General features: G+C 43.5%; 1 protein-coding gene across 1 annotated transcript in view; it reads right to left on the bottom strand.

The window, feature by feature from the left end:
- pid1 (phosphotyrosine interaction domain containing 1) overlaps nt 1-24,934 on the bottom strand; it is a 125,002-nt gene that overhangs the window by 44,034 nt on the left and 56,034 nt on the right. Inside the window, exon 2 of the mRNA XM_084332923.1 lies at nt 17,064-17,210. Coding sequence (XP_084189049.1) covers nt 17,064-17,210 — 147 coding nt within the window. The remainder of the gene's footprint in view (nt 1-17,063; nt 17,211-24,934) is intronic.

The raw sequence follows: 24,934 nt of genomic DNA on the forward strand, positions 1-24,934 counted from the left end.
TCAGATTAGGACTTGAGAATATACCTGCCACAGGCCACAGACAGCACATGTCTAGTTTGCAGGTGAAATGTTTTAGATTAGCAAGTTATTAATAAAGATGTCCTCCCCATGCATGTCTGTGTATCTTTGCTGATTGATGAGGCACTGATGTGGCCTGTCAACTGTGTGTGTGTGCTTTATGCTTTTTCTTATTCACTGGACACGAGCCTAATGAAGCCTGGAAACCACATTATGTTTAAATCACACAGTGAGAAAGAGAGAGAGAGAGAGAGAGAGAGCGAGAGAGAGAGAGAGAGAGAGAGAGAGAGAGAGAGAGAGAGAGAGAGAGAGAGAGAGAGAGAGAGAGAGAGAGAGAGAGAGAGGGTGAGAGAGAGGGTGAGAGAGAGGGTGAGAGAGAGAGAGAGAGAGAGAGAGAGAGAGAGAGAGAGAGAGAGAGAGAGGAACATATGAGGAGAGAGAGATGATAGAAGAAGTATGTGAATGATAAAGAGAGGGAGATGCTGGGGGAGTCAGAGCAAACATCCGCAGCTCAGCTTCCCTCTGGCCAACTGGGAGAGACACACTGACAGCAACATCCTGGCCCACTCCTGCTGTGTGTGCGTGCGTGCGTGTGCGCGTGTGTGTGTGTGTGTGTGTGTGTGTGTGTGTGTGTGTGTGTGTGTGTGTGTGTGTGTGTGTGTGTGTGTGTGTGTGTGTGTGTGTGTGTGTGTGTGTGCACGTGTAGGGACTGGGAGTGTAAGTGCCTCTGCGGCATGTGTACCCTGATGCAGGCATAGGCATACTGGATCCAAGCAGTGTCTGGGTTTGTCAATGTGTAAGTGTTTGTGTTTGTGTGTGTGTGTGTGTGTGTGTGTGTGTGTGTGTGTGTGTGTGTGTGTGTGTGTGTGTGTGTGTGTGTGTGTGTGTGTGTGTGTGTGTGTGTGTGTGTGTGTGTGTGTGTGTGTGTGTGTGTGTGTGTGTGTGTGTGTGTGTGTGTGTGTGTGTGTGTGTGTGGTGTGTGTGTGTGTGTGATCACAGAGGGGTAGAGCTAACTGGGGCAGCTGCTGGTCCCCACTGACCCTCTCCTTTACTGTTTGACTGAACCACACCACAGCTGGATTATCTATCAGCAGAGAGAACAGAAGATGTAGCGATGGTAAAGAAGGAGGAGGAGGAGGAGGAGGGAGGGGAGGTGAGGGGAGGAGTCATTTCACGGCTGGCGAGAGAAGAGGGATAGGATGAGATGAGGAGGAAGGAGAAGGGCTCTACATGCTACAGCAACTGCAACGCAACACAACATCAGCGCGACTTCAACGCAACATGGTTGCAGATGTTGCGAGTGTGTTGCGAGCATGTTGCGTACCTCTCCCCAAAATCGAATCTGAACAACCGTTGCGTTGATGTTGCGTAGCAGTGATTGGTTGGTTAGCGAATGGGGGCGGGGCTGTCATAGAATAATATTGGTCCCGCAGGGAGGAATACTATCCTCGAGTTAACGTAATTTATACAAATGGAAGTATTGATTTCGCCGTAACGAGTCATGACAAACCAATAAAAAATCACGAATTAACCGGTGGTTATCCTATAGCCCTAGTATGTACATTTCAACAAAGTGGAGCCGCAGGGGACTTCCATAGCATACGCCTTCAGATCCTCTTACCTTGACGATTAAAGTTATTCCCATGGCTGGTGTTGATATTTTACGATGCCAGCTTGTGAGAATTCGTTGTAGCCAGCCAGCTAGCGTTGATGCTATTCAATGTTATCATACCCAACTAACGTTAATGCCATTCAGAATTTATTAACATAGCTACAACAACACAGTAACGTTAATATAATTACATGCATCATTGTTTACAATGAACGGTGGGGCTAATCGAAAGGACTGGACACGGACAAGTTAAACAGCAATCAATTAACCGGACATACAAGCAGAATGCGAAGCATCATTTTTACTTCCGGTCGGGGGGTTTCAAAATAAAAGAGCGACGTCTAAAGCACCGGAAATACGTTTAATTTGTACATTATCTAACGTTAACACGAACCTAAACTAACTGTTTAACACAAACCTAAACTAACGGTCCTCACCGACAATGGGGTTACCTGTAAGGAAGAGCATCCGAGGTATAAAACTAGCTACAAACCAAAACTTTAGGTTAGTTTAGGTTCGTTTTAACGTTAGATAATGTATCATTATGTTATCAATGGGTTGGTTAAGAAGGGAAGTTTCATCTATCTAGGGAACCTGGCTACATCCGGGGTACAATGTTGCATAGGCTGCGCGTCGATGTTGCAGAAGCATAAAGGCAGAGTGTCTGCAACACTGTTGCGTTGTCGATGTTGTGTTGCAGCTGCTTCGCAGTTGCTGTAGCATGTAGAGGCCTTGAGAGCAGGCTTTTTCGGGTGTGAAAGGAGGAGAAGGAGAAGTAATTTAAGGTTGGGGTTAAGAGCAGGATACAGAGAAGCTTTTGAAACAAGGAGGAATGGGGGGATGGATGAGGAGGAGGTGGTGATGATGATGAGAGCAAGCTTCTCCAGCTGGAACAAAGAATGAGAGAGATAAGGGGGGGTTAGAGGTGAAGGAGAGAGATAAAACCACAGTCCAGGTGGAGATATTTTGGAAACAAGCGAGTGAAAGGAGTATAGGGGGAGGAGGAGGAAGAGGAGGAGGGAGATTAGAGCAGGTCTCCCGAGCCTGAGAGGAGTAGGAGGAGGATGGGAACCGGCTGTGATGTGCAGGTACATGCAGCACCACTACTGGGACTCGTCATTCCAGCAGCCTGGCACTTTCCCAGAGTCTGATTCAAGGACAGAGACTGATCCTGCAGACTCAACACTGAAGCTACACCTCCATCTGTCTCCTAGCAGGGTTTCACAGGACAGAGACTGATCCTGTAGACTCAACACTGAAGCTATACCTCCATCTGTCTCCTAGCAGGGTTTCACCACAGGTTCTTAGGTTTCCGTGGTCATGGTGGCAGATCAGAGCTAGCAGTGGTATGCAGAGTTAAGTGGAACGTGGAAAGGAGTCTGTCTGTCTGTGTCTGTGTATGTAACCCAAGAAACACTGTTAATATTTTCGGATGTTCGGATATATACTTTTGGTGGGCCTGTCTAATATTGGACTGCCTGCCACACATAAATCTATGTACGAGAGACACACCGATATCGTGTATCGTCTTTGAGCTGCAGAGACCTCCAAGCCCCAACTTTTGGGAAAAACTTCATCTGAGTCTGAGGGTCCACCTTGGGCAAGTGGTAGTACCCTCTCTAGCCTCCCTACCTAGGGATACAGGGTGCCGCACTGCCTTGTTTGTGTGCGTAGGGATATGCAAAGGCTAAGGGAGAAAACCCTGAAAGAAAACCGCACTGCCTTGTGTGTGTAGGAATACGCAATGCTAGGTCCTCACCGACAATGGGGTTACCTGTAAGGAAGAGCATCCAAGGTATAAAACTAGCTACAAACCAAAAATGATGACTCCAGTGGCGTGGAGTCATCGCCCGTCCAACCTCATTGTAGTGGGAAAATAGGGGCATAAAACGAAGATGAATGATGATGATGATGATGATGATGATTCATCTGTGTTTGAGGTTAGGGTGGGGGGTGAGGTCTCCATTGAAGTTAAAGGTGTTATGTTTGTTAAAATAAGCGGTCTACATGTTAAAATAATAGCCCAGTCCCTCCACTATGCAATAAACAGAAACTACATGTTCTGTATTTCATCCAATCAGGGGAGAACTCCACACTGCAAAACATCGTCTGACAAAAATAAAAGGGTTATTTAGAAGTAAAAACTAGTTTTAAGCAAATGTGTCTGTGTGAATCACGTAAAATTATCTGCCAGTGTGAGTGTAGTAAGCAAATTTGGCTTGGCAAGATTTCTTGAAATAAGTAAAAAAAAAAATATCTAGGGTTCTTTCTCCTGATTGGATAAAGTGGGAAGGGATACCAGACATGTTAGGAGGGACTGAGAGATCCATGTTACCAACCAATGACCAAACACTCTATTTCAGTGATGGCTGTTGGAATGTAGAGCTATTTTACAGATATTTTAACAAAAGAAATACCACTTACTTTAACGTTAGGTCTATAAACAATATTTTAGGGGAAAATGAAGTCAAGATCTGGCGTTGCTAATTGGCCAACTTCACTACAACTGTGATGGAACTGTGAGGGAAATAAATGTATTATATCATTGTGTTGGTGGTCCTTTGACAACCATGCATTTTAAAATGTATGTTCAGTGGTTTTGTCTTGGTCCCAATGGTAGGAATCGTTTTTCACACAGAAAGCAATTCTGGCAGGCAATTACAGAAAACATTAGAGGAAACATGTTTGATACAAGGTCAGGACGCCAACTTTGAACGCATCGCAGCTGCATTCAGTCATTTCAGAGCGCTGGCACTTTGATGAAGCTAGTTGGTTGGTTTACTGTGCCACATCTGCTGTTAAAATACGCTGAAAACTCAAATCGTTCCCCCAGCTGTTGTGATAAACCACGGCCTGTGGGAAAACGGGGCTATCCATCCAGTACGTTCTGAAGACACAACACGGACGTCCTATTCTCAGGAGAGGATGGCTCCCCTTATCTGTGTGTTCCTGAGCGGTATGAAGGACCCTCTCTGCAGGCCCCCCGAGCACGGATCCCCTAACAACGCTGGGAATCTACGGCCGGGGGAACGCCGCATTCCTGAGGACACTGTTAACATTCCTGGTCGCTTATTGAATCAGCACAGTACAGCTGGCTGCCCGTGCCGACGCATGCAAACATGTCTGTTGGTGTATGGGGTGGGTGATGTGTGTGTGTGTGGGTGTATGTGTATGGGTGGGAGGTAGGCTATACAGAATAATTAAGGTATGAATGCATGCAAAGGTATGGATTTTTACTGTACAGTAGTCCCTCCTTTTGTCACGCCCCCCTTTTAGCCAATTGGCATGAACACACACCACCTTCACACACACGCACACACACACACACACACACACACACACACACACACACACACACACACACACACACACACACACACACACACACACACACACACACACACACACACACACACACACACACACACACACACACACACACACACACACACACACACACACACACACACACACACACACACACACACACACACACACACACACACACACACACACACACACACGATTTCAACCTCCTAGCATGTGGCCGCTAGAGGGTGGAGAAATCTTTCTGGACTGACCGACCAACCGATTTTCACAATTTTTTAATATATTGTGATATAGGTGTGCTTGTGTGCGTGTGTGTGTATGTGTGTGTATGTGTGTGTATGTATGTATGTATGTATGTATGTATGTATGTATGTATGTATGTATGTATGTGTGTGTGTGTGTGTGTGTGTGTGTGTGTGTGTGTGTGTGTGTGTGTGTGTGTGTGTGTGTGTGTGTGTGTGTGTGTGTGTGTGTGTGTGTGTGTGTGTGTGTGTGTGTGTGTGTGTATGTATGTATGTATGTATGTATGTATGTATGTATGTATGTGTACGTACGCAACTGTACATCTATAGGGCATAACAAAAGATATTGTTTGTTTCCGGTTGCCGACCGACCCTGCCGATTTAGGTGCGACCCAATATATTTTATGAGTTTTAAAAAAGAATTATATAAAAAAAAAAAAAAAAAAAATTTGAATAAAGTTTCATAGAAATCTTAGTCAAACCTTTAGTATTATGGATATTAAACATGCTGGCAGAGTACATGCATCCATGTTGTTGTGAACATTTTAATTAAATAAAGAAATTCCCTATCCATAGTCGCCGTGGGAAAGAATAAAATAAAAAAATTAAATAAAATAAATTCCCTACCTACCCATGCCTTAACTGACAACCAACAGGAAACAAACAATATTTTTTTTAATGCCTAGGCTACTGAACCAAATGATGCTGCAGCTCCATTACTGCCTGTATTTAGCAATAAAATAATGGATGAGCGATCATTTCTTCAAATTAAACAAGGACAAAACTGTTAAAGCTGCTACTAGTCAGCCATATAACAAAAGGACAAATGCTGCTGAATAATATGGGTGAATTTACTCCTTGGATTTAATCTGAGGTTACAAATATTGGTGTTATTATTGACTAAGCGTTAAGTCCCACATCAAAAGGTGACAAGAACATCAGTATAAGCTAGTCTGCACTGGCTTCTGTTACAGTAACATCTAGAATTGATTTGAAGGTCCTTCTCCTTATATATAAAGCCCTAAATGGAACAGGACCAAGCTAAATTGGCAATTCTCTTGTCAACTACGTGCCCCAATGCACATAATGATCATCAATATTGGTTTATGGAAGGTTCCCAGCCGCAGCCTGAAGAAAATCGGGGATGCAGTTTGCTAATGCTAATTAGGCACCAAAGCTATGGAACACTTTACCTATGGACATTAGGGGCACTAGCTCATTAAATAATTAAGCAAGTCAGATTTGTTGAGCCCGTCTAACGGGTCAAACCTTTGTAGGCCAAGGTCAGGAGAGTCAAGAGGCTGCCTATTATCAAAGGACTGGCTGGTCATGGATTATCAAAGGACATACATACTGTCCAAGAAAGAACCTGGGAATAACGTTATGAAGCAGAACGAGGCCGATGGCTCCATGAATGTTTTGTGGGCTGTTTCAGACAAATTAACAAAATGGTATGCACGTTTTTATTGCCATTATCTGAGTAGTGTTGATGATTAATAAGGATGATTGATTGACAACAAGCATATCATTGTAAACCCCACAGCTAGTGCCGCTGCCATTCCATAGCTTTCTACTGAACGCCCAGAGAGGAAATTGGTAACTATCTTGTTGTCTGACTCTGGAGAAGACGGTAAGCGCATTTTCATGTTAGCGGCGTGTTCCTTTAACCCTCGTCTATCCGGGACGCGTAAAGATTTTCCCTAACGCACTTTCAGTTCCGCGTTTGGGTTCCGCGATTGGCGCTGAGAGAAACGTCAGTGGCCAATCAGATCGCGGAACCCGAACGCGGAACTGAAAGTGCGTTAGGGAAAATCTTTACGCATCCGGGACAGGTCGATACAAGAGAAAATGCTTCTACATCAAGCCATAGTGAGGGGAGGTAGTGTAGTCACATGAGGGAGGTTTACATACACAAGCTGCCCAGTACAACCACAGCCTTGTGCTTTTGGCTATGGGGTTTCCCACTGGAGGAGTTGAGTATTCAGTTGAAAGCCCCCCCACACACACACACACGCACACGCACACGCACACACACACACACATTAGACTTCTATGCCAGAAGGGTCAGTTAACCTGAACCAGTCTGCTGTCCTCCCATTCACATACACACACAGACAGACATATGCATGCATACACACACACACACACACACACACACACACACACACACACACACACACACACACACACACACACACACACACACACACACACACACACACACACACACACATGAGATGATGATATATACTGAAAATACTGTTGTTTTTTAATACTGTTATATTTGTTTGTTTTAAATTAAAAATATATTTTCCCTAATAGTGTTTGCAAAATTGTTTGCAAAAAGCAATACAAAAACAAATGTTTGTAGGGGAAATCAAAATTTAGTAAGTTGTGGTTATCCATGTCTTGCATACTGGTGCCGTTTAACCCTAATTAGCCCCATTTGGCCCTGGTTAGTCTATTTTGGCCATAATTTACCTATCTCAAACCCCACCCTCCCCTCTTTTCTTGATCCTCCAATCACAACTGTTGTCCGAGGAAAGTGATAAGAGTTTGAGATAGGTGTAGCACTTTATAATAACACCCTGTTATAATACATTTATAAGGCATTTGTAGATAATGAACTAATCATGAACAAATCATTTATATACATTCGTAAATGTATATTCGTAAAACGCTCAGCCAGACAGGGTTGCCCTCTTAGTCCCGGACTATTCGATCTATCATTAGAGCCTTTAGCACAATATATAAGACAATCCAAATCCATAGAACCAATCGTAATCAAGAGCACACAACATAAAATTAGTTTATATGCGGACGACGTAATATTGTTCATGCAAAGCCCCAACACCACATTGCCTCATCTACTCAAGTTGATTGAGAACTTTGGTGATCTATCGGGATTTAAAATAAATTGGCCGAAGTCGGCTTTCCTTCCACTTAACACCCAAGCAAAAAAATATACAACCCTCCCAGGTGAGATACCTATGGTAAAACATTTTAGATGCTTGGGTGTGGAAATATTTCCCACCATAAGACAAACGGTGAAGCACAATTACACAAAAATACAGAACAAAATCAAAGACGACCTGGACAGGTGGGCAAAACTTAAAAACTCAGTACAGGCAAGGGTATCAATAGTTAAGATGGATGTACTACCTAGAATCAACTTCATCAGTTCAATGCTACCGTTACCCCCTCCAGAGGGTTACTGGAAAAGATTACACTCCTCCACATACAAATTTATTTGGAATAACAAACCTCCACGTATAAAAAGATCCACCGCACAGAGAAATAAAGCAGACGGTGGCATGGCAGTTCCAGATTTTTTCCAATATTTTAAGGCGTACACATTAAGACCATTGACAATATGGTTTGATCCCCAAGCATTAGTATCCTGGAGAAAATTGGAAGAAAACATAGTAGCCCCACATAGACTGAAGGACATAGCACACACTAAACTACCAATCAAGTACTGTGAGCTGAAATTTGGCCCCATAATTACCCATGCGATCCGGATATGGCGTGAAACAAAAAAAAAATATCCTAACCCACAAAAATGGCACAATCACACTCCCTTATTCAATAACAATGCACTCTTAATTGAAAAACGTCCTATAAGATTCCCTATATGGGAAGAGCAAGGCATACACTCATTAGGGGATGTTTTTAACAACCAGGGTTTTTGTAGTTATGGAGAAATATGCACAAAATTTTATCTCACCGAGTCCACATGGCTTTTTTACATACAGTTACAGCTATGTTTGAAGTCTCACGGTGTTCCATTAGACATACCAGTTGAACACCACAGATACCACAAATTCTTCTATGAAAGAGAGACATCGAGAGGTTTTGTATCAGGTTTTTATTATCAATTACTAACGTCCTCGTATGAAACCCTCCAACTAGACTCTGTCTGGAGGAGGGATATACCAGACCTGGAAAGTGACTTTGATTGGCAAGGAGCATGGGCAAATGTCCGTCTTACATCAAGGAACCCGGACCATCAACAAATCAATCTTAACTATATTCACAGGACATACTTGACTCCTATAAGACTGAACAGAATGGGTCTCAAACAAGATTCAAAATGCTCCCAATGTACAAATGGAGACGAAGGAACATTTATGCACATGTATTGGGACTGCCCACCAGTTAAGGCATTCTGGAAAGATGTGACCCATCAATTATCAAAACTCGTATCTTGGAATATACCAGTACACCCCTCTGTATTACTATTGAATGATGTTTTTGAGTTTGCAGTAAATCCACAGCTAAAGAGATTGGTTTTATCGGGTATCACAGTAGCTAAAAAACTGATCGCATCATGCTGGTTTCAACCGGAAAAAATGTGCCGGAAGGTTTGGTTTCTTACATATCTCGATGTGATTTATCAAGAAATATCTACAGCAAGAATTCTGGGACTCAACGAATCCAAAATGTCAATGTGGTTAGAAGTGGTGGAGAGAATAAAAGCTAGCTTATAATGGTGGTGTCTGGTTAGGAGTGAGGGATAATGGAGGTACTATCCAAGGAGGGGTCCGGGAGGGGGGGGTTCGAGCTGGAGCATATGTGTGTAGGGTTTTAGATAATAGGTATTAGGAGTATATCCTGTATAAGACATTGGTACAATTGGTAATTTCGTTGGATATACACTGTATACGGTAAAATATTATTATATACTTTTTTTAGTTTTCTGTTACTGTACTTGCATGTCATTTTAGCCACCTTAATTGTTAGTTTCATTATGCATTGTGTGTTGAGTACTGACTTTTAACAATTTTGTTTTGCAATAATAAAAAAATAAAAATAAAAAAACATTCGTAAATTATTATTAAATCATTTATTAACATTTACAAATTAGTTCTACATTATTTATAACTCATTATCAACATTGTTTGTACATGATTTGTTCATCATTAAATAATGTTGTTTAATGTGTATAGTAACACATTTGTAGGCGCTTTGAAAAATGGATATGAAAAAACGACTATACTGTATCTCCATTTATTTGTTCATGTTCAACAAATGATTTGTAAGACATTCATAAAACATCTATAAATCATTTGCAGATGCTATTGTGTGCCCTAATCTGAAGTGAAGCCTATTCATCATTAACAAAATGTCTAATACAGTTAATTATTTGTTTACCTTTTCATCACCTGTTACAAATGTTGTAGACAGCTTTCATAAATCTATTCCATCATTTCCGACCTACAAACAACTCTTATATGTTGTGTAGACGTACTTGATGTGGTGGGCGCTAACGTTACATTTGTTCCTAATGTGTGCTCAGTGCTCAGTATATTGCGGTATGTGATGATGACACGACACACAAGAGTAATAATTATTTGTATTTTTAGGCTGTATCGGCGCCTATACAGTCTGAAAATACAAATAATTATTACCCTCGTGTTCATCACATAACGCAATATACTGAGCACTGAGCACACATTTGGAACAAATGTAACGTTAGCGCCCACCACATCAAGTACATCTACACAACATATAAGAGTTGTTTGTAGGTCGTAAATGATGGAATAGATTTACCAACAAAAAAGGTGTTTAACCTGCTCATACCTTATTAAAAGCGTGGGGCAGGAGCAGCATGGATAACTTGGTTCTGCATGTATCGTGCTTCCATTCAAACAGACGGCAACACATGTGACGTCAAGTCTCACTCGCGTGAGACTTCCTCTCTAGATACTCTACCTGGCCAGGGTACTCCCGGGTCCTAGTGCCCCCCATGTTACACTATATGTCATGCACATGTATTTTATATGTTAAAACAATTGCATTTATCTTTAGTCCTAATTCTGTCACTGTTTGATGTCACAAAGAAGGATGTATCCGAAAGCTGTCTACAACATTTGTAACATGTGATGAAAAAGTAAACAAATAATTAACTGTATTAGACATTTGTTAATGATGAATAGGCTTCACTTCAGTTTAGGGCACACAATAGCATCTGCAAATGATTTATAGATGTTTTATGAATGTCTTAACAAATCATTTGTTGAACATGAAAAATAAATGGAGATACAGCATAGTCGTTTTTTCATATCCATTTTTCAAAGCATCTACAAATGTGTTACTACACATTAAACAACATTATTTAATGATGAACAAATCAAGTACAAACAATGTTGATAATGAGTTATAAATAATGTAGATCTAATCTGTAAATGTTATACAAATATAGTTATAAATGATAATAATCATTTATGAATGTATATAAATGGTTTGTTCATGATTAGTTCATTATCCACTAATGCGTTATAAATACTTTGTAAATGTTATACAAATATAGTTATAAATGACTTAATAATCATTTATGAATGTATATAAATGGTTTGTTCATGATTAGTTCGTTATCTACAAATACCTTATAAATGTATTATAACAGGGTGTTATTATAAAGTGCTACCTAGGTCAAGCTTAGCCCCGGTTGGCATCATTTGGCCCTATTTCACCTGCTAGAACCCAGCTAGCCCCACTGGACCCTGGCTGGCCACTTCTTGGCCCCCGGAAAGAGGTGAGTGACATCAGCAAATCCTTTTTTAATACTAATAAAAATATCGATAATTATCAATATCGAACTATATGAAAAATGGTATCGTGATATATCGTGATTTTTTTTTAATAAATGTTCCATATCGCCCAGCCCCCGGAGTTGATTTGAAACGTGTCGTTGAGTGAAAATTATGATTTTGAACTTTCAAAATGGAGATGTCGGCGGTCAGAAGGCCGACTCTCCGCTTCAGCGACCTCGAGTGTTTAGAGGCCTGCTGAAGAATTTCTGAGCAAGACGAAGGATTGAGATTACGATTTATTGTCATATGAATCATACACTGTCACAGCATACAGGAGTGAAATTCTTCTGTTCTCTTGGCCTCGCAGCAGTGTCATCGATAAGGTAGAACGAAAAAAGAGCAGCACAAGCAATGATAAAATAACACAAATTTACAATACAATAATCACATTGTAATAATCACAGTGTGGGTGTAGTGTAGTGTGCAAAGTGACAGTAGAGTCAATGATAAAATTGCTCTAGACTATTATAACAATCACGGCATCAACGTTAAAACAGTCAGGATCTCACCTTCAACCTAGACCCCTACCGTGCCTGGCAAACCAGCTCTTCCTTAGAGTAGAGGGGTGATACTAACGCAAAGTTTGTCAGCTTCACACGTCACAATCTGGTCAGGAGGACCAGGGTACATGGACTCTGCCAGACCTCAGGTGAGGAGGACCAGAGTACATGTCCATGACCTGAGCTCTGGCAGAGTCCATGTACCCTGGTCCTCCTGACCTGAGCTCTGGCAGAGTCCATGTACCCTGGTCCTCCTGACCTGAGCTCTGGCAGAGTCCATGTACCCTGGTCCTCCTGACCTGAGCTGTGGCAGAGTCCATGTACCCTGGTCCTCCTGACCTGAGCTCTGGCAGAGTCCATGTACCCTGGTCCTCCTGACCTGAGCTCTGGCAGAGTCCATGTACCCTGGTCCTCCTGACCTGAGCTCTGGCAGAGTCCATGTACCCTGGTCCTCCTGACCTGAGCTCTGGCAGAGTCCATAGAATAGAATAGAATAGAATAGAATAGAATAGAATAGAATAGAATAGAATAGAATAGAAATACTTTTTTTATCCCGTGGGAAATTTGGCACTGCAAATCGCTCAACATTTAAACATTTAGACAGAACAGGTCACGAATTAGAATAATAAAACAAATCAAATCAAGTTGCCTAGGATAAGAGTAGAGTAAAATAGAATAAAAATGGAATAAAATATACAGTAAATAAATACAGTAAAAATATACTGAGGTCTACAGTAGGTGTAATATTGCACAGTGCTGTTTCAAACTAAGTCCAGGAAGATGGTAACTGCCACTCTGTGCTCAGTGATGCAGTGAGGCACAGTGATGCATTGTATAGTCTGATGGCTGTTGGAATGAAGGACTTCCTGTGCCGTTCAGTGCTGCATTTGGGTAGTGTGAGCCTAGCACTGAACATGCTCCTCCTGTCAGCCAAGTCTGTGTATAGTGCGTGGGAGGGGTTTTCCCTGATGGCCTGGAGCTTATGTACCCTGGTCCTCCTGACCGGAGCTCTGGCAGAGTCCATGTACCCTGGTCCTCCTGACCGGAGCTCTGGCAGAGTCCATGCAAGTAAGTAAGTAAATTTGACACAGATCCACACAGGGCCAGGCAGAGCCACACAGGGCCAGGCAGAGCCACACAGGGCCAGGCAGAGCCACACAGGGCCAGGCAGAGCCACACATGGCCATACAGGGCCACCCAGGGCCATACAGGGCCACACATGGCCATACAGGGCCACACAGGGCCAGGCAGAGCCACACAGGGCCAGGCAGAGCCACACAGGGCCATACAGGGCCACACAGGGCCAGGCAGAGCTACACAGGGCCAGGCAGAGCCACACAGGGCCAGGCAGAGCCACACAGGGCCAGGCAGAGCCACACAGGGCCAGGCAGAGCCACACAGGGCCACACAGGGCCAGGCAGAGCCACACAGGGCCAGGCAGAGCCACACAGGGCTAGGCAGAGCCACACAGGGCCACACATGGCCAGGCAGAGCCACACAGAGCCACACAGGGCCACACAGGGCCAGGCAGAGCCACACAGGGCCAGGCAGAGCCACACAGGGCCATGCAGAGCCACACAGGGCCAGGCAGAGCCACACAGGGCCAGGCAGAGCCACACAGGGCCAGGCAGAGCCAAACAGGGCCACATAGGGCCAGGCAGAGCCACACAGGGCCAGGCAGAGCCACACAGGGCCACACAGGGCCAGGCAGAGCCACACAGGGCCACACAGGGCCAGGCGGAGCCACACAGGGCCAGGCAGAGCCACACAGAGCCACACAGGGCCAGGCAGAGCCACACAGGGCCACACAGGGCCAGGCAGAGCCACACAGAGCCACACAGGGCCAGGCAGAGCCACACAGGGCCACACAGGGCCACACAGAGCCACACAGGGCCAGGCAGAGCCACACAGGGCCAGGCAGAGCCACACAGGGCCACACAGGGCCAGGCAGAGCCACACAGGGCCACACAGGGCCAGGTAGAGCCACACAGAGCCAAACAGGGCCACACAGGGCCAGGCAGAGCCACACAGGGCCACACAGGGCCACACAGAGCCACACAGAGCCACACAGGGCCACACAGGGCCAGGCAGAGCCACACAGGGCCACACAGGGCCACACAGGGCCACACAGGGCCAGGCAGAGCCACACAGGGCCAGGCAGAGCCACACAGGGCCACACAGGGCCACACAGGGCCAGGCAGAGCCACACAGGGCCAGGCAGAGCCAGGCAGAGCAGTGAGAGGTGGCCTTTCTTCCCAACTAGCCGTTAGCTTTGGCACAGGGACAGCAGCCGGCGGTCAGCTGCTGGAGGGAGGGAGGGAGTGGAAGAAGGGAATGAGGGAGGGATGAAGGTAAGGTAAGGGGGGCAGAGCACAAAAAGACTATTAACTGTTAGTCTTTCTGCTCCCCATCCATTCCATGTCAAAATAAACAGAGGGAACCGCTCTGGTCTGAGACCTAACAGCCGAGGGAGTGACAGAAGAGAGAGAGAGAGAGAGAGAGAGAGAGAGAGAGAGAGGGAGAGAGAGCGAGAGAGAGAGCGAGAGAGCGAGAGAGAGAGAGAGAGAGAGAGAGAGAGAGAGGAGAGAGAGAGAGCGAGAGAGAGCGAGAAGAGAGTGAGAGAGAGAGAGAGAGAGAGAGAGAGAGAGAGGAGAGAGGAGAGAGAGAGAGAGAGAGGCAGGCGGGTGGGTGGGTGGACAGAATTTTCTTTGTGCGTGTTATCCTCTGATAAATAGCTTCCATGCATGGTTTCCATGGCAACCCGTATGGGCTCTCACTCCGCTACCTTGGAAGGAGTGGTGTGTTCACAGGAGAGAGAGAGAAAGGAGAGGGGGGGGGGGGGGGGGGGGGGGGGGGGGGGGGTGGGGGGGGGGGGGGGGTGGGGGGGGGGGGGGGGGGGGGGGGGGTGACGGGGAGTGGATAGAGACTATCACACTAGACAGAGAAGGCTACTGAGCCCTGTGACACGCCAAGCCCAGACCAGACCAGACACCCCCCGACACCTCGGCCAGCGCACACACACCAACACCCAGGGAAAAGCCGGTAGCAAATACACACACTCTGACCAAAAATGAGTGCTCAGGCTCTTTTTTTCCTACGGACCTCGCTACGTTGCACAAAAGTCTCTCTCAAGTCTGCCCCGTCCGTCTGTCTCTATGCGACTATAAAGGAGACCAAAAAAATGCTCTCACCCACTCTCTCTGCCAGTGCAGCTAGACCAGAGGTGTGTGTGTGTGTGTGTGTGTGTGTGTGTGTGTGTGTGTGTGTGTGTGTGTGTGTGTGTGTGTGTGTGTGTGTGTGTGTGTGTGTGTGTGTGTGTGTGTGTGTGTGTGTGTGTGTGTGTGTGTGTGTGTGTGTGTGTGTGTGTGTGTGTGTGTGTGTGTGTGTGTGTTCACTAAAGCCCCTTTGCCCAGTGTGGTCCAACAAAAAGAGACAAACACCGACATACCAACAGTCTACACACTGTGTGCCTGAAAGTGTGTGTTTCTTGGACCGCAGTTTCTACTGACTACTATTTTTTGCTGAAGGTTTTGACTGCCAGCTCTGGAATGGTCAGACCTGTTCTATTTCGGATATATTTATAGTTATACATGTATCTGCACAATTTTGGTTGTAATTTATTACTAACATTACAAAATGAATGAAAGGTATAGCCGATTTTTCATTCAATGTTCACTCATATCATATACTTTTGTTGCATGCCTTCTAAATACAGATATGCACGTATGCACGCACGCACACACACACATCATAAAACATTACACTTATATGTAAATATAGTCATATACTCACACACACACACACATACACACACCATAAAAACTTTACACTTAGATTTAAATATACTCTCTCACACACACACCATACATATTTTACACGTTGATGTAAATATACTCTCACACACACACACACACACACACACACACACACACACACACACACACACACACACACACACACACACACACACACACACACACACACACACACACACACACACACACACACACTTGGTGGGAAGTGTTGTCTTTCACAACAGAGCATGCCTGCTATTTTAATCTGCTGGCCTGTTTGTTTTAGTTGTGAGGACGGAGAATAGGCTCAGCTCGCTGGATCAAACTCCACATCTGACACGTCTCAGAGCCCGGCAAGGGAGGAAAACAAACACACTGCTGCCAAAACATGTGCACGTGCACCCACACAAATCTGTACTATCATCGCCATCGATAGGGGTTATATTTTACGAGTGAGCTAGCCTGTGGTGCAGGCGTTTTTCGGTCTGGGCTAAACTGAAGGACCGCAAAGGTCAGTTTTAAACTGTTTTAAAACCTAATAATCTAAAGCCAGTAAGGCTGCCGTGTACATTTAAAAAGGTGTGATTTGGATTGACCTCATATAGCTGCAGATTCTGGGCTGTCCAAAAAGGATATTCCAAAACAAACTTGTGATTTGTCATCTGAGGGCTTCAATTGTTCTTAGTAGCTAATATTGAATATGGATATGGAATAGAGATATAGCGATGGGAGTGGACTACTAGCCTAAATACCTCGTTTCCATCACTGATGCTTCCCCCCCGCCCACTGCAGTGAAACCGATGATCACAAATCCACACTTGTTAGGGCGGGATGTGAGGTCTCCACTGAGGTTACGGTTAGGGTTGAGATAATGGTTAGGATTATAAACAACAAGTTTATAAACAAATGATGACAAGTTCAAATATATGCTGATTCAACCAAGATGGGTGTGCGGGTATCGTTCCTCCTACCTTGTATCCAGCATGGGACCTGCTCTTAGTGAGCGGCGTGGTGGAACAAAGCTCAATGGCCTCTGGCTCGTGAAAGATCACCGTTGGCAGTGGTTCCTTTCTGAGTGTCAGCACGTTCAGCTTGGTCTTCAGCATGGTCTGGAAGTGCTGAGAGAGAGAGAGAGAGAGAGAGAGAGAGAGAGAGAGAGAGAGAGAGAGAGAGAGAGAGAGAGAGAGAGAGAGAGAGAGAGAGAGAGAATGAGAGAGAATGAGAGAGAATGAGATAGAGAGTGAGAGGGAAAGAGTGAGAGGGAGAGAGATTAGTGTATATACTTAAGCAGTGGCACATACATGCTGCTGAAAAACTACCCCCACTACTACAAACAAATATCTATATGTCATAGATGTGAAGCAGTAGAGTATTTTAAAGTTGTGGTTTTCAAACAGTTTTTCAGACAACCCACATTTTCTGATGAATTATTGTTAAGACCCAAAACTGATTTGGCAGAATATTGTCTTGTAGGCGGTTGTGTGTGTGGTGTGTGTGGCTAAGAACCGCACTTATTTTAATTTTTTTTTACTTTCTCTTTTTCCCCCTTTCTTTTTCCGTTTTTCTCCCATCCCAATGTTAGTCGTTATGCCAATTCCCAATCCCCTACCTGGTTGTTGCATGCTCTGCCCCCTACCGTCGGTCTGGGAGGGCGGAGACTATCACATGTTTCCTCCGACACATGTGTAGCTAATCCCCACTTCTTTTCACCTGGCAGCGCGGACTCTCACTGGGGGAGTGTAATGTGTGGAGGACACTACCTCCCCCAGGATCCGACCTCGCTGTGCAGGCGCCCCAACCGATCTGTAGGAGTCGCTGTTTTACAACGACCAGGACCCACCCTCGCTGGGTTTTTCCCACCCTCTAACACTGCTAATTGTGTTAGTATGGACGGTCGGCCAACCCGGAAGCACCACAGCTGGATTCGATCCCACTGTCTCTGTGATGGTGGGTAGACGCTTAGACCGCTGCGCCACCCGGCCGCCCCCGGCACCGCACTTCTATTTAAAAAAAATAAAGTTTTCTTTCTTTTTTTTATATACCTGTATATATTTTTATTATTATGAACACTTTCAGTGCCAATGACGAGATTTCTCGTTAGTTCATGCCAACCATTGAGTGCCAGCTGACGAGAGATCTAGTTTTTAATAGGGATGCACGATAATTATCGGGCCGATAATTATCGGGCCGATATCAGCAATTATGACGTCATCCCGATAAACCCGATAACGTTATTAATAGCTCCGATAATATAATATATTTTTTGGTAAAAAAAATGCGGTGTGGGTGAATTGGAATGAAGTGCGTTTGTTTTGACTGTAGGCTCCTCCCATTGTGTCAGTACTGTGGTACGACTGACAGCGTGTGGTTTAGGAACAGGGCGTTTTACACAAATCCAGCGCTCCCTTTCTTGGCTGTGACGTAACCACGCAAGTTTCTGGAAGCAGCGCGGACGTTTTAACAACAAAGATGGCCGCGTCGGTACTCGGATTTTCAGAGGAAAAAGTTTGCTTGCTATTTGTAATAAATGCAATGCAGAAGTTCCACAAGGAGGGAAAAGGGCAACAACTTGCAATACATCCAGCCCGACGGGTCATCTGCGGCATCACCACCGCCACGACGGTGTGTTATTGTGTTAACTTAGAAGCCCACGACGACGCGAGGAGCTAAGCAAAGCTAGCCCCTTTCGTGGCTGTGATGCAACCCTTGGTTGAATACGCAGTCACTTATTGCTCCGTAGTAGCAGGTTAATTTGCACCACCAAGGACTGCTTAAAAGCTAGCGGCTTTCAAACTTCTTTAATTTAGCAAACGACTCGTCAATAGGTACAAGCGTGCTCGCGCCGTCGTCGCGGGCCCCCAACACCGTGGCGGTGGTGATGCCGCAGGTGACCCATTGTTGTGGTGGTGATGTGTCCACTCAAAGCCTCTTTTTCAAGGCTCCGCTTTGAAAAAAGAAGAACAAAAAGCTTTGAGCGTCTTAGGTTGGATGCACCACAAGCTGTTGACGGATTGTGAATTTTCATTTGGAAAAATAAATATGGTCACTTTATCAGTCAAAACTGTTGTCTTGGCTTTTGTTTCTGTTGTCTGGTTAGGTCACATTTAAGTTGGTGTTAAGTTATTGTCCTGGGAAGTCTTTTTATGTATTATTATTGTATTGTGATATGTTTTGTTTCATGTTGAAAAAAAAAATTGATCAAAGAAAATATATACATTAAAAAAAAAATTATAATACAATAAATATCGGTTATCGATATCGGTTATCGGCTTGAGGAGCATAAAGTTATCGGTATGGGTGTCAAAAAAGCAATATCGTGCATCCCTAGTTTTTAATCATTATTTTTTTTATTATCGATTTCCATTCATTTTTCATCAATCTAGCCTCACGTTACCAGTGGGGATCTGTCTGAACTCGAACAGGGAAAATACCGCCCCCTATCGTCTCTCCGGATGGTACTGCACCCATTTGGATTGGATTGAATGAAATGCATGGAGAAAAAAAAGTCCTGCTTCCACATTTTACTTGTCAGACAAGTAACCGGAGACGATCCAAGTCATTGCCCACCACCAGAACAGCGGAGAATATGTGTTTCCAGTACCCAGAGTTGGATCAATAAACGCGATCGATATTTGGAATGGTGATCAGGAATTGGAATAATCTTTTTGGAGAACATCTGATCTGAGGTAAGGACTCTATTTTACCAGTCTTGGGATAATCAGAGCTATTTTCACCTATATATCAGCGTGTGCCATATGTGTGTATGTGTGTGTCTGTGTGTGTGTGTGTGCGATCAGGAAATAAGATATTCGATTTTTCAGCCCGCTTCTATAGCGTGCATAAGTACACATATACTATCGATAATCTAGCGTTTATTTGAAAACGATTCATAAATAGGAAGAAAAATGACGTGTTTTGTGTATTCCAGTGTATTCCAGTAAAGGGCGTTTATCACAGAATCTAAATTTTTTTCTGAAACTTTCAAAAAACGAGCGTTTTTCAAAATGGTATAAAACGGAAATGAACCGATTAAAAAACAATCCGTTTCGACAATGTTGACTGCAAACAAGTCATTGATAAGTGACGGCCATATTAGACACATAGCCATAATTTAAGAAATAGTTTATGCGTTTGCAAATATGAGAGCTCTGTCATTGAAGTGGGTGGTGGCACGCAACAGGGTTCCGGGGCACCGCATGGCTGGCACGGAAAGTGTTAAGACATGCAAGTTTACCCGCAATCGTGATTAGATAAAAATTCTAAGGTCGTAGGAGTCCCGAAACTATTTTAAACATGTTTGATAATCTATCCATTTGTCCCTCAACATTCTGAAATGTGATAAAAGTAGTAGGGTGTTGCCTGCTCCTTTAAGAGTGATGCGTTGTGGGATATATACTGTAGGTCTACGCAAGCAGCAAGCAGTCACACATCCCTTCTCCAACTTAAAACTAACGTTATTTGAGTGAACATTTAACGTTATTATAACACTATTTTAACGTCAGTGAATTTGAATGCACATACATAGCTAGTTAAATATCACAACTTGTGTCATCAATCATTGGGGGAAACTAGCCAATAGCTAACATTATAGATAGCGAACACTAATGTTTGCAAACAAAGCTAACGTTATCCAGTTGACATTACAGATCATAATAGCTATGATAACGTTAACGAAGTGAGTGTAGGGGTTAGTCAGAGTGTAGCGGGGTCGGTAGAGAGAGGCAGCACTTAATTTGCGTGTAACGTTAGTCAATAACATTGAGCAAGTTACATGACCGGCACTTCGGCCTGGGAGGGAGAACGCTCCCCTGTACTCTACTACGGTTCAGATTAATACAGGAAAAGGTAACATTGGGGGCTCGAGTCCGGGATATGAAAATAAATCCTGATTTCATCTGTGAGTTGTAAACTGTATGGAAACGTGAAGTTAGCTCATGCTACTGGAAAACGGACGTCTCGTCATTAAATGAACAGAGTTAAAAATTATCACGGCCCTTTTTTTTTACCACGGTTGCCGCGGTTGTCTGTTCTCCATCCGTGGGTGCCTTGACACACCGCAGGATTGCGGTGATGCGGTTACCGTGACAGCCCTAGGTACCGTTCACATTTGAACCGGTACCGGTACCTGACGGTATCTTTTGTCGGTCTCTAAAAATGTAATCTACCTACCTCAGTTGTAAACAATTTGTCCAAACTTCAAATAATTTATTATCATTATTATTCATTTAGATTTTATTTTTTATATAATATAATATATAATATTGCAGTGAGCGTTCTCTGCATTTAGCTTTGTAAAGTGTAACCACACTTGCAACCGTTTTCGGCTTGCAATTTGCCTGCTTTGTTGTTGAATAATGTAAAATCCTAGGTAAGCGTGTATTCTGCGACATTGACGTGAACGTGCGTCACACTTCAAAGGTTTCGTTTTGTGGTAAACGAAACGTTGACGTTATCGGACTTAAAAAAAAAATTTAATAAAGAAATTGTAATTATTATTATATTTTTTTTGCATTACCGAAATGTGGCACCGGTGGATCTCACGTGAATCTGTACTCGGTAGTACCGACGTGATTCGGTCGATATCCTTAAAAGTACCGGATTCTGTACCCATCCCTAGCTAATATGACAAGATATATCCTGATTTTAGCTAAACGACTAGTGTATGGTGTTAACTCATTCAGCGCCAGCGATTACCCTCATCCCTGTAGTCAATGGGCCACGCTAAAAGATAGGCATTTTCACTGTGCGTCACGATGTTTGCAGAGCTATATCTATATTCTATATTATAGCTATGGAGACAATACTATGGCTCATTTGACAGTAGTGTTGTCACGATACTGGCATTTCGACTTCGATACGATACCTTGAAAAGTATCGATATTCGATACTTTTTCGATACCAAAATATATATATATATATATATTTTTTTTTTATATATATATTTTTAAACAAATTTTGCTTTTGTTGCTGGTTGATTCTCCTCAGCTTCTCTCTGGTACTATAAGAGAAGATAAATATAACACTTTTAAAACCCTTTGTTTATCTTTAGATCACACATTTAAAAATCATCTCACTTCAATCATTTTTATTGCAGAACATGGTATTTTCTCAAGCAGACAGATGTAAACACTGTAATCTGTGTTGCATGTACCTGACAAACTGAACTGTTTGTATTACAGTCATATTCCGACTTAACTGAATGCACATGTGTGTGTGGACTAGTGTTGTCAAAAATATCGAAGTATCGATACATATCAATACTGAATATTTAAAACGTTTTCGATACTCATTTCCCGAAATACCGATACTTTCTGCAGTATCGGTACCAGCTGGCGAGTGTTCTACAGCAAGTTGTTGACACACGCTGTTCAGAGCGCGCTTGCCCCTCCGGCTCCGGCTGCTCCAGCCCTCCCCCTCACAGAGTCACAGAGGCAGAGCCGTCTTGAATCTTCAGTTTGTAAATAAACATTTTAGCAGTGCCAGCTCGGATCTCCATAAAGAAATGAAAGAGGTTCGTGACAGCTGCTCTTTCAACGTCACTGTGACTGAAGTATTAAACCATTAACTCTAGTTTAATACATGATACGTTGTCTACTGATGGCGCATAATATCAACAGCTGATTCGTTGTAACGTTACAGCTACCAGCTAACGTTAGCTACTGCTAGCAGTTAGCTCCGTTAGCTTAGTTATACCGTTATAATTACTTCATGGAAACGGAGTAACGTTAACGTTTAAACGTTATGTCGAGGTCATACAATACTACAGTCGACATAAGGTTAACGTTACCCCGTTTCCATCAAGTGTTTAAATAGCAGCAATCTTGTTGAAAATGTAACGTTACTAAAATGCTCCGAGCATAGCCTCTCTCTCTCTCTCTCTCTCTCTCTCTCTCTCTCGCTTGCTCGCTCTCGTTATCTTTAAATAAAAATCGAAACTGTTACTAACTGTAATACAAACAGTTCAGTTTGTCAGGTACATGCAACACAGATTACAGTGTTTACATCTGTCTGCTTGAGAAAATGCCATGTTCTGCATTTGCAATAAAAATGATTGAAGTTGAAGATGAACAGTTATTTTTAAATGTGTGATCTAAAGATAAACAAAGGGTTTTAAAAGTGTTATATTTATCTTCTCTTATAGTACCAGAGAGAAGCTGTGGAGAATCAACCAGCAACAAAAGCTAAATTTGTTTAAAAAAAAATATATATATATATATATATATATATATATATATATATATATATATTTGATATCGAAATTGTATCGAAGTATCGATACTTTTCAAGGTACCGTATCGAAGTCGAAATTCCAGTATCGTGACAACACTAGTGTGGACTACTGTACTATTACAGGTATTGAAATGAACAATGCAACTTCCTTAAATAAAAATAGAATTATGAATAATTAAATATCGATATTTCGGGAAATGAGTATCGAAACAGTTTTAAATATTCAGAATCGATATGTATCGATTTTTCGATATTTTTGACAACACTATTTGACAGTCACTATCTCTCGTCCAACATGTAAAAAAGAGTAAATGTTTTCATGTATACGTTTGCGTGTTATCCCGGGGCTGAATATTGTATAGTTTCAGAGTGATCCGGGCTCATTCCTGGAAGCTGAGTTATGGAGTGTGCATTTTGCGAAAGTCGTTCGCCTTCCTCGCCTGGACACGATATTATTTCCAAATCAAAGGTATATAATAGGTATTATGTTTCATCATAAAGGCATCAAAAGGGGGTCGTTTTGTGATGCTCTGATCGTCAGCAACGGCATACGTTTTGAATACTACATACGTTGATCAAAGTAGGATTGATGTCATAGTCCTTACCTTACCTAGGAGTTATTCCAAAATGAATATTCCAATTGTCTGATCGCGATTTCCAGTATTGATGTCCATCGGGTCCCTGACATGAAATGGCACAAAATACGCATCAAGTGTGCTGAACGCGTTCCAAGTTTCTCAGATGAAGCGTTTCACTTGCCGGGGTCCAAATTCCCCGCCACGACCATATCAAATGTGTGAAATAAGGTTTCAAAGGGTAGGCGATACAGCAGGATTCGGACGGCATTGCCCCCTCGAGGTCTCAGAATGAGTTCCAATGATAACACTGAGGTCCGTGAGAGTGTATAGAATATTAAAATCGAAAAAATTAAAACCGACCCAATAACGAGTATACTCGTTATTGGCACTCAAGCGATGGCGGCCAATAACGAGTATACTCGTGATTGCCGCAGAAAGTGTTAAGCATGTCTACCTTTCAATGGACTTGAAAGGGATTTGGCTTCATAGAATCATTTGGGGGTGTTTTAATATTCCAAAGACAGACATGTGGGTCTCGACCGATCTAGACAGTGGCAATATAGGCAGGAATGGATCTGGAGATCACAATGCAGATGGCGAGAGAGGATCTGCTAGCTGCTAGCTGAATGTGGAGAGCAGATGAGTGGAGCTCCTCTCCTCTCTCTGCGTGTGAAGCCTCCGTCAAAACAGGAGATGAGAGCCTACTCTGGCAGCCTGGTTTCACAGTGGAATCCATGGCTGGGGTTTCGTAAGGCCGAACAGAACCACATGTTCGTCCTGGCCCTCCAAGTCGGGGCCTGTGGAATTTCTGGGTTTCCTTTAAATAGTCGAGACAAAACTGAGCAGCTAATGAAATCAGGACTGTTTAAAACGGAACAGAAAGGCCTGTTTTGTTTCTGCTGCAGTTCTTCTCTTCCAAGCCTCCTTCCCGGCCTTTTCGGGAATCATGGTGTACACAGCAGGGGTTCTCCGACTTTAGCATGTCAAGGACCATCAGAATGGATGTGAAATAGGCCACGGGCCTCCATCTGATA

This window comes from Notolepis coatsorum, assembly GCF_963971535.1.
Source record: "Notolepis coatsorum genome assembly, chromosome: 1".
NCBI classification, from domain to species: Eukaryota; Metazoa; Chordata; class Actinopteri; order Aulopiformes; family Paralepididae; genus Notolepis; species Notolepis coatsorum.